The sequence below is a fragment of the Tachysurus fulvidraco genome, chromosome 9 (assembly GCF_022655615.1).
Source record: "Tachysurus fulvidraco isolate hzauxx_2018 chromosome 9, HZAU_PFXX_2.0, whole genome shotgun sequence".
Classification (NCBI taxonomy): Eukaryota; Metazoa; Chordata; class Actinopteri; order Siluriformes; family Bagridae; genus Tachysurus; species Tachysurus fulvidraco.
Window position 1 is genome coordinate 27,402,307 of NC_062526.1, and position 11,291 is coordinate 27,413,597.

Here is an 11,291-nt window from a genome sequence, read left to right on the forward strand (position 1 = left end):
GGAAAAGATAATAATAAAATAATGATAAATATATTGAGCATTCACTTAATACACAAGAGTCACAGAAATCAAACATTTCATGGATTTGTTTTTTAACCTGAGGCCAAAAAAAAAAGTATAACAATAGCATCATTCGTTCGTATATACTTTGTTTTTTTGTAAAATTTATTTCATTCTATATTAGTTTTATAGTTGTGTTCTAAATTAACACTTTTTTAAATGTATTAAAATATCTTCATTCATGTACTTGCGTACAACAAACATTAAGACATTAGATGAACTCATTAAATGAAACACTGAAGCTTATCCTGTCCCTGAGTGTGAAACTAACTGGGATTATTGTTGTGTGTTTATTGTCTTCTATCCTGAAGTACATAATACTAATATTATATATATATATATATATATATATATATATATATATATATATATATATATATATATATATATATATATAAAATAGATATTATATTAATTATACACATATAAAACAGTGAAACAAAACAGTGTTGCATCTAAAACTAAGGACATGGCACCCATCAGGAGGACCTTCATGTGTGAGAACAATGTTTTGGGCTGCATCAATGTCTTTAAGATAAGGAAGCTTATATAGTAAAATAGAGTGGTGACTGGAACCTTTGCGGAATCTATTCATGGCTGCTCTGGACCTGCAGGTCCCATTGTTCTTCCATCATCAAGAGCAGGTCATCATCTCCAGCCTCCTCTGAAGCTTGCTTGACAACCACACTGGTGAGGTCAGGACGGCGTGGCAGATGCGTCGTGGTTCTGCTTGTCTGCGTCTCTGTCGTTTCAGGTGTCTCAAATCTGAAGCTTCTCAGCAGAGGGAAGTCCACCTGGAGCTGACCGGTATCTCGGTCCCAGTTACAAAAAGTAGTTTGCATAAATTCTTCTTCCTCTTCTTCTTCTTCATTTCCCTCCTGTGCTTGTTCTGTCTTTTCAGTCTGTGCCATGTATGACGTGACCACCTGGGGGTTATTCGGGCAGCGGGTGAGCTGGTTCCTATCTTCCTGGTGTACCAAGCAGTAATCCTCTTTCAGAGAGTTGCGACAGCTTTGTGAACCCGATTCTGCTTCTGCTTCTGAGGTCTGCGGGATGTTCTGCACTGCATAAGCTCCTCTTATTGTTTCGCTCACCTCAGGAAGTTGCAAGGGCTTGGGAATGTCGACACCACCATGAAATGACCCGAGGAAACCGCACTTTGATTCCCCCATGCTCAGGTTGGTGTTGTTGATGATGATCACGTTTATGGTGGGAAGATGTTTCTCTGGCTGGAATGTCTGCAGTTTATTTTCCACATCATTGTCTACATCCTGATGAATGACCTTCTACAGGAAAAGTGAAAAAAAAAAAGAAGTAATAATTATTATTTCACAGCAGTCAGTGAAATTGGAATTGAGAGGTCAAGCTAGGTTAGTTAGTTAGTTAGTTAGTTAGTTAGTTAGTTAGTTAGTTAGTTAGTCAGCCCGATACTGGTTACTGTATCGAACGCAAACATACGGCCGTGTGAAAGCAGCATAATTATTATAATTAGCAGCGAGGAGTTGTGAAGGCGAGGTGAATAAATATAATAAGTAATAAATGCTTGTGATTGCAAGAGCGATTGTAATAGACTCCACCTTGAGCCAGTGAGTGTATCTGATTAAAGCATAGGCCCTTTCCTCTACCTAGCATACTGTACCACTCGACTAGCCAGTTAAGGAGCGCCTGAATTCCAGATCGAGGGCTGAAATGAAACTATGCAGGAGAGCGACATTTCAGAAATCAAGACACGCCCGATCACATTTCAGCTCGTCATTAGCAAACCTCTCGGAGAAGGCTGACTCAACAGAGACACACCGGTTAGAAAGAAAGCAGAGACGTCACACAGACTCCGGTACGATCACACGTGTCTCGACTGCTGTGTTCTCAGACACACTGCGTTCTCAGAACTCAAACCTTCGCCACAATGATCACTGCCAGGTTTACTAGTGTCCTGATGCTCAGCTGAACCATATCATGTCTGGTTTGTTTTTAGTGAAGTGTGTCAGTGTTTCTGGTACGCTGCTTTACATGCAGTATCTTGGTTAAATACGGTACGCTAGACGTACAGTCAGGAGTATTTCTGATATGACCCATGTGTAAATACTAGGACAACAGTGTAATAACTAATACTTCTGAGATTTACAAAAGAGTAAATTAGTATTTCTGAGTATTTAGAGACCACAGAGTACTAATATTTTTGCGATATTACTTTGATTACTTGGAGATCATTTGAGTATTTTTGATTTTTTTTTAAGTATTTGTAAGTGCAGGTGAAGAAAAGGTGAAACTTGTTCTAAAATCCCTGCTGCCCTCGTTATTTATTTATTTATTTATTTATTTATTTATTTATTTATTTATTTATTTATCATTTGTGAGTGAGTTATGATCCTTTCACTCGAATCTATTATTATTACTGATACATCCAGAATACATTTTTATCCATTTAATTAAGTTTTATTTGTTTTGTTTCATGGAAATTTTGGGAGAAATGTTTAGGATAAAGTAAATGAACCTTTAATGAAACACTTCACTTTCTGAAATCTCCTGAGATATTAAAGAAAAAAATCTGGCTCCGGTTTAATCTGGATGCCAGTGTGTACGGTACGGAGATGCTGCACTGTCGGAGTGTGTGAGGTGTGTTTGTGGTTTGCTTGGTAACTCACCATGCTCTTGGGCAGCCTCGGTTTGTGACCGCAGATGTAGTAATAAGCGAAACCTAGAACTACGACTAAGACAAACAGACATACAGAGGTAGGAATAATGCCTCCTAACATCTGCAGCAGCATCTGATATTTAAATGGGCCTGTAGAGAGAGAGAGAGAGAGAGAGAGAGAGAGAGAGAGAGAGAGAGAGAGAGAGAGAGAGAGAGAGATATTGAGATTGAGATTAAATTGTTCCTTATGGACAAACGACAAGCTTATACATCGCTGAATATGTTTCATCTTTCTGTTATAAATATTGGATCGTTTTCTTATTTGTGCTGCACGGCATGTCAGACTATTTCTGATGCATGCAATTTTTTTTAATTTGAATAAATATTTGGTAATTTATTCGTTATTTTTTTCGGCAACATCTGTGACGGAGGTTAAGCGTCTTTGTTACACACACAAACACACACAGGTTAAGGTGCAGGAGGAATCAGATCCGTCCTAGAATCGAAAGGGTAATTGATCACACAACGATGAGGTGAGGTTCATCAGGAATGAGGAACGTTCGCTCTCACCCAAACCCGTCCGGCCACATTGCGATATTATTACATTATTATGAGATGTGCTACAAAGAAATGTGAAACTTGGAAGGAATTATGTTTTGGGTCCACTTTTGAGTGTGTGTGTGTGTGTGTGTGTGTGTGTGTGTGTGTGTGTGTGTAGCTAGTATTTCTAGCTTGATTTGCCAATCTGACCTGCTTATGTGCAGTGTGAGATCCCTAACCTTGTGTGTCTGAGTATTTACAGAAGAGAAAACTAGTATTGATCAGTATTACAGATGACTTAACTAGTATTTCTGAGTATTAGAGAAGAGTTAACTAGTATGTCTGAGTATTAAAAATTACTTTACTAGTATTTCTGTGTATTAGAGCCGAGTTAACTAGTATGTCTGAATAATAGAGACAAGTTAACTAGTATATCTAAGTATATAGAGAAGAATCTTGTCCAAATTAAAAACAGAGGCCATGCCCTGAATAAACCCCCACAGCAGTGGTCACTACACACCAGCACAGATGTGGCCAGCTGAGTCTGTGACGCATTAACGTTAGGTACTTAAATCTTACCATCAGCGGTGGAGATGCAGATCCAGTCAGACTGAATGTTGGTGAGATGGAGAGAGAGGGACACCACTTCTGCCCTCACGCAGTACTCTGTGTTATACTCCAGGGGGCCGTGCAGCAGGAGCTTCTTCGTCTGCAGGAAGTGCTGCTGATAAACCAAACAAACAAACAAACAAACAAACAAACAAATAAATATGTGACAACCTGCTTGATGCATTACACCTTTAGTCGCCTTACAGCCAGCTCAAATTACCTGGAGTTGATGACCTCACATTGAGTGTCTCGCTATGATAGGAAATGAATCGTGACTCCATGGTGCAGTAAAGCAAAGTTCCTGTTAGAGCCCCGATGCTGCTAACTTCGGATGTCTTGAGCGCTTTATTTCTCTTATACCACAGAAAATTGTCAAGAATTCCAATGTGATCAACATTTCCTATCCATTTGAGTGAGATTTAGTGATGTTTCTCGTTAGAGCAGAACTGAAGCCAGTCGTTCTCTGTATTCTTCTCTTACTTCTGACTCTTCTAGACCCTGCTGTTGCTATAGAAACCGTTAATTATTAAGTATTAATGTAAACCTACGTTACTTTCAGAGCTTCTGTTATAGAAAACTAATTCGACACCTGACGACCAATCAGAGTACAGGATTTAAAAGCGCTGTGGTGTAAATGGACATCACAAGCTCCTGAAGCTGAACCTGCTCGGAGGAGAGCACTAACTCTGAGCTGCTCACACAGCTGCTCTGGATGACGGGTTTCACCCAAACATGGGTTTATGAAATCACTTGTAAAATACAGACAGCAGGCATCACCTGGAGCTCCACAATGTCATTTTTCGGCTCGTAATTGTTATTTCCATTCACAGCTTGTCCCAGAACTGTAGAAAGCTCCGGTGACCCGACACCTCTTTTATTGTTGAAGACCTCAGATTGTTTTTCAGACGAGCTCGAGGGCAGGAGCGCTGATCCGCAACCTGAGAGGCCTTGTGAAAACTGCCACTGAGCCGTCTTTATGAAAATTTTTTTCTTCGAAACTTCCGTAAGGCGACACCCTGCACGCCAGAAGCATCGACCGGGACGCTATAATGTAAATAACTCACACACGTCCGTGTTTGTTTATCCCTGAGTTTCATCCTTGGGTTTAACAGTCAATCCAAATCCCCCTTTTAAAACATATACAGTTTTTAACGCCACTGTTTCCTCGATTGGTGTCGATTGGTGATCGGTGTCAGAATAACGAAACATCTGATCTGATCTGGACAAAATGTCTTCTTTAAAAACGATAACAAAAATATATTAATACGTACTAATTCCTAAAGTATAAAATAATAATATATATAAAAAAAATAAGCTTTTGTTTACTGATAAAATATAAATGCAACTTTTCCGCACATAAATCAATCAATCACACAATATAAATGTAATAAATTATAATTATGTATAATTAATCAAAATTTAAATAAAAAACAATTAACTTTATCTGTAAAGATTTCCAGGTCCATAAATAATATTTTGCTGATATCTGATACATTTGCCTTTTTTTTGATTGGACCGATCTGATTATCACACTGACTCTGGGTATCGGATTGTTTTTTTTTTTTTTTTCTGTTTTTTTAACTTAACAACATTTTTTACATATTTAAACTGGGTGGATTTTTTACTCTGAATCTCTGGGATGAAGTCTGACTGGTGATCAGAGTCCTACCTCAAGCTTGCTGCTGTTGTTGTACACGCTGATGTTGTAGAACATGTGAGGGAAGATGTTAAACATCGACTGACGCTTCTTTTCAGGTTTCCTCCATCTGAACGGGCCGCTCAGCTTCACCTGAAGCTTGCCCTCCACCACAGATACGTTCACCTGAGGAGGTCCCAGAACGGCTGGCGGAGAAAAAAATACAGGTTTAAATCAGAAAGAGAAGTCAGAGTTGAAAAAACTTTTTGTTTTTTTGTTTATTTCTCAGGGCTGCTGGATTCTGATTGGTCGTCGTGTGTTGATTCTATTTTCTACTGTATAACAGCAGTCACTAAAAACTCACTGTTTCTATAGCAACAGCTCATTCACATGTAACTCTATGGAAGGAGTCTCCGGTCTAAGCGCTTTGTAAGAGTCAGAAATGTTTTTGTTTTTACACTTTTGGGATTATTTTGGTAAGGTTTTAAATTTTTTTTTTCTTTTATTTATCTCACAGACGTTCGCTGGCGTTAAACGTAACTATAAACAGATAACCAGTGTGAAACATTACAATCCGTCTGTATTGTAAGGGGAATAAAACTCCTCGAGATGTGGTAGAGGAACGTTGGGGCCTCAGCACGCTGTCTCTGATGATCTGACTGTGATCGTACTCTTCAGGCTCTACTGATATCACTGTGCGTAAAGCCGCCGTGTTACTGACGATCAAAGTACAGCGGCGTGGCCGAACGTCTTACTGAGTCAGGAAACGGGCTTTAACACATGATAAGCGATGTAATTACTGCGGGTTAATCTGCTCTATATAACTGTGTAACTTCATCTTCAGTGTATCCTCACTTCAGGTTAAAGACCTTCCTGGAAATAATAAACCTCTTCTTATAAAACAGATTCTAAGAGACAACCGAGAGCAAAATGATGATCTAAGCACAAGACCTGGATGAAAGTCATGTGGTGTAAATATAAGAGGAGGATATCTGCTAAGAGGAGAATATAAATATGTATACAGTATTGTACATATACATAGATTTTTTGCTTTTGTTATTCTCCGAGAGCTCCGCCCCTTTCTCTCTCTGCCTTGTGCACTCACTGTCTGCGAGTCTGAGCCGTCTGTCTGTCTCGGTCCACTCCGAGCGTCCTTCCGGTCCGTTAGCTCTCACTCTGACGTAATATTCCTCCTCCGTATCTCCAGTCTGTTCCGTCACGTCACACTCTGTCTGTGTGACATCAGTGCACTGCTGCACCGGCCTCCACACCACCTGCTCACTTCCTTCTACTTCCACAGCATCTCCGTATCTACACCAGAGACAAACAAATAAACAACTGGGTTTTGAGTGTGTTAAGTGAGGATGAGTGTAGATGCTTACACTCCTCACACGCTCCTCACACGCTCCTCACACGCTCCACACACGCTCCACACACGCTCCACACACGCTCCACACACGCTCCACACACGCTCCTCACACGCTCCTCACGTGCTCCACACACTCCTCACACGCTCCTCACACGCTCCTCACACGCTCCTCACACGCTCCACACACGCTCCACACACGCTCCACACACACTCCTCACACACTCCTCACACACTCCTCACACACTCCTCACACTGTTCAAACACTCCTCACCCCCCCACATTGGTCAAACACTAAACACACACTCCACACACACTCCGCACACACTCCACACACGCTCCACACACTCCTCACACACTCCTCACACACTCCTCACACACTCCTCACACACTCCATATACACTCCTCACACACTCCACATATACTCCTCACACACTCCTCACATGCTCCTCACATGCTCCGCACACGCTCTTCACACACACTCCACACACACTCCACATACACTCCTCACACACTCCACATACACTCCTCACACACTCCACATACACTCCTCACACACTCCACATATGCTCCTCACATGCTCCTCACACGCTCCGCACACACTCCTCACACACTCCTCACACACTCCTCACACACTCCACAAAAGCTCCTCACACACTCCGCACACACTCCTCACACACTCCACATACACTCCACATATGCTCCTCACACGCTCCTCACACGCTCCTCACACACTCCTCACACACTCCACACACACTCCACACACACTCCACACACACTCCACACACACTCCACACACACTCCACACACACTCCATACTCCACACACACACTCCACATACTCTCCTCACACACTCCTCACACACTCCTCACACACTCCTCACACACTCCTCACACTGTTCAAACACTCCTCACCCCCCCACATTGGTCAAACACTAAACACACACTCCGCACACACTCTTCACACACCTCTCACAGCTGGATTGTGGTGTGTTGTTCTTGACTCACATTGCATACTCCACCGTGTAGCTGGTTCCCTGGGTGTCGGCGGTTCCTGAGCTCCAGCGCACCGTGTTCCTCAGATTCACAGAGTGGAAATGAACATCTTGTGGTGCAGGAAGCTCTTCATTTGCTCGTACACACGACACTAACAGGGAAACATATAAAGCGTGTCTTTATGGCTTTAATCTACTGAAACTATGTGAGGAAAAGTGTATGATAATAATAATAATAATAATAATAATAATAATAATAATAATAATAATAATAATAATAAGCTCTCACAATAACAAGAACGTTTCCTAAAATCAGTACTGTATTCTCTAAAAGAAATTAATTAATTAATTCGAGGAACCATTAATTTTCCTAAAATGAACTTGAAAATACGATTATAACTTTGTATGTTAATATTCCATCTGGTAATTAATGCGGCTCGTTTTATATTAGAGTTTATTATCAGCTTCATGCCACTGTTCTTCATTTAGGGTGCTGAAATGGATTAAAGACATTTTTAATTAATAATCATTTTGATAGATAGATAGATAGATAGATAGATAGATAGATAGATAGATAGATAGATAGATAGATAGATAGATAGATAGATAGATAGATAGATAGATAGATAGATGGTTGGATGGATGGATGGGTAGATAGACAGATACATAGAAGGATAGAAAGATAAACAGTGGCACTCTGAGCTGTGCTGTTCTTCTGTGTGTATAAAATGGAGCTCTGTGTTTCAGTCTGTTTCATTTAGCAGACCACAAGAAGAACCCCATCTAACTCTCTGAACTCACCTTGGTTTCCTGTGTGTGTGTGTGTGTGTGTGTGTGTGTGTGTGTGTGTGTGTGTGTGTGTGTGTGTGTGTGTGTGTGTGCGTGCGTGCATGCGTGTGTGTTGATGATCTGAGATGAAACCAGGTTGAACTTTTTTGCCGTTAGGGAAAAAAACACACTTTCTAGCTGCATGAGGAGAAAAACTAAATGTCAGGTGTTTTAGTGCCTGAAAGAGAAGAAGAACAAACTGCATCGAAGAATTCAGAAATAATCTCTGATCTCGTGTCGAGATCACACAGTGAAGTAACTTCTGCTTTTCAGCAAACGCTAAACATAAACTACTAACATAAAATGTACTTTTAGCACATTTTCCCCAATACAAAGCTAAACTTGTATTTTAATTCGATTTTGAATTTTAAACTTTATAAAATAAACAGAATTTATACACTGACAAAAATCTTGGATCAAAGCAAAACATTAAAAAAAATCTCTAGGAAAAAATATCTGCAACAATTTTTTTTTTCCTGCTTAATTTAACTTTTTTTTCAGTGTAAAAACAAAAATATAAAACCAACATGCTGCTTTTTCCTGCTGGTTAATTGAAATATTCTGTTATGCTACATGTCGTGTATCGCAGAAACGTCTGTGAGTATCGTGATATGATGTTTCGGTCATATCAATTAATTCTGTGTAGACGTAATACATGGAATAAGAAGAAGAAGAAGAAGAAGAAGAAGAAGAAGAAGAAGAAGAAAAGAAGAAGAAGAAGAAGAAAAGAAGAAGAAGAAAAGAAGAAGAAGAAGAACAAGAAAAGAAGAAGAACAAGAAAAGAAGAACAAGAAGAACAAGAAAAGAAGAAGAAGAAGAAGAAGAAGAAGAAAAAGAACAAGAAAAGAACAAGAAGAACAAGAAAAGAAGAAGAAGAAAAAGAAGAAAAAGAACAAGAAAAGAAGAACAAGAAGAAGAAGAAAAGAAGAAGAAGAAGAAGAAGAAGAAGAAGAAGAAGAAGAAGAAGAAGAAGAAGAAGAAGAAGAAGAAGAAATCAAATCCCCATTTGACCCTTTTATAAATAAAGTATAGGTTTATAAATAATAAAACATTCATTGTTCCTATTTCTCTGCTTTTTTTCTTTAATCACGACTCTCCTGATTTTTATGACTTGCTCTATAACAACAACACAATAAAGTATTTCTTCTCAAATCCTCCGGAATCTGTTTGTATTGTAAACTAAGTAAAGTTTAATGTGGAAGGTGAAGTGTTGACGATACTCAGTGCACTACAGTGTGCTTTGGGACGAGACCCGTATTTCCGGCACTTACCTGTCAGGAGCACGCAGAGAGTCGCTGGTAAAAGCTGAATCATGTCTCTTAGTGAAATGAACACATCTGTACACAGCTGTACACTGACATGCTGCTGCTGCACGCGCCTCTTCTCCTTCTCCGGTTAATGAAGAAATGTGGAAATAAATAAAAACACAGGCGCTAATTTACTCCATGCGTGCTTTCTCTCTCTCTCTCTCTCTCTCTCTCTCTCTCTCTCTCTCTCTCTCTCTCTCTCTCTCTCTCTCTGTGTGTGTGAGTGGGCGGAGCTTCAGGTTACTACAAACATGTCGCTTTACCTGCAACAAGCGCTTTTTATTACAATTTAATACGGAAATCTTGTTCTGAAATCATTACAACACTTACATGACGTGGTGATAAAAAAACAAAATAACAAAACTATTTATTTAAAAAAAAACACCTCTATTTATTTTATTTAATGTAAATGTCGGAAAATCAGCTTTAGCCTCTGACACTGGAGCCTCTTTGTATAAATGTTCAAATTGACGCCTTGTAAGAGAAAAGAAGGAATACACAAATTTTACATTATTATTGTTTATTATTATTTTAATTTGACATTTAATTATCTGGGCTGTTACCATAGCAACAGAGAAACGAGCGCATTCGTATGAAAATGAAAATTCAACACCTTTGATTCAAACAAACAGGAAAAAACATATAATAGTTTGTTTGTTTGTTTGTTTGTTTGTTTGTTTGTTTTTGTTTGTTTGTTTCACTCCGAGTTGTTTTTTATTGCTAACACACACAGTGGTCAGATTTTCACACTATATTAATGACAATGACCATTTGGAATCAGGAACTCAGTGTAAAAAAAAAGTATTTATATCGATTATGTTCATATTTATAGGATGTCGATATATTAACAGAAGAAGGTTAATAAATAGAGAGGAAGTGAAAGTAAACAATGAGGACTCAGATTAGGGGATTAAATTAAAGTAGAACAGACAACAGTTCAGCATCTGCACATACAGATAAAGAACAGAACACGTGATCAAACAGACAGACAGGTAAAGTTCAGACCTGTGAACGTGTGGGATATGAACTGGAGAACTGGTTATGAGGAAGTTCAGCACACATACAGACTAACCTGACAGGGGGTGTCCCACTTACTGAGTGTTTCAGTTCCGATGAACTTTACACCTCAATCTTCAAACGACTTTCCGCATTTTACAGAATTATTATAGATTTCCTTCCTAAAGTTTCACTTTTCTGACCTCTATCATCTAATTATTTAATCTCTCTCTCTCTCTCTCTCTCTCTCTCTCTCTCTCTCTCTCTCTCTCTCTCTCTCTCTCTAGTGTTTAATACAAGGCATTAATGAATTACTGACC

At 39.3% G+C, this 11,291-nt stretch overlaps 1 protein-coding gene and 1 long non-coding RNA gene across 4 annotated transcripts in view; one reads left to right on the top strand and one right to left on the bottom strand.

Annotated features, from left to right (window-relative positions):
• Nucleotides 1–10,177, bottom strand: part of il20ra (interleukin 20 receptor, alpha) — a 10,358-nt gene extending 181 nt beyond the window's left edge. Inside the window, exons 1-7 of one of the 3 annotated variants that reach the window (XM_027171155.2) lie at nt 9,940–10,177; nt 7,854–7,992; nt 6,586–6,791; nt 5,514–5,686; nt 3,815–3,956; nt 2,706–2,845; nt 1–1,346 (exon numbers count right to left, since the gene is read on the bottom strand). The exon at nt 1–1,346 is cut by the window's left edge and continues 181 nt beyond it. In XM_027171155.2, coding sequence (XP_027026956.2) covers nt 648–1,346; nt 2,706–2,845; nt 3,815–3,956; nt 5,514–5,686; nt 6,586–6,791; nt 7,854–7,992; nt 9,940–9,982 — 1,542 coding nt within the window. In that variant the 5' untranslated portion in view covers nt 9,983–10,177 and the 3' untranslated portion in view covers nt 1–647. Of the gene's footprint in view, nt 1,347–2,705; nt 2,846–3,814; nt 3,960–5,513; nt 5,687–6,585; nt 6,792–7,853; nt 7,993–9,939 lie in introns of all 3 variants that reach the window. The other 2 variants (XM_027171153.2, XM_047818416.1) reach the window with 2 other exon arrangements.
• On the top strand, nt 708–2,489 carry LOC125145480. The gene is made up of 2 exons (XR_007143867.1): nt 708–1,238; nt 1,690–2,489. It is a non-coding gene; the product is annotated as an uncharacterized LOC125145480 (long non-coding RNA).
• Nucleotides 10,178–11,291: the final 1,114 nt, after the last annotated feature.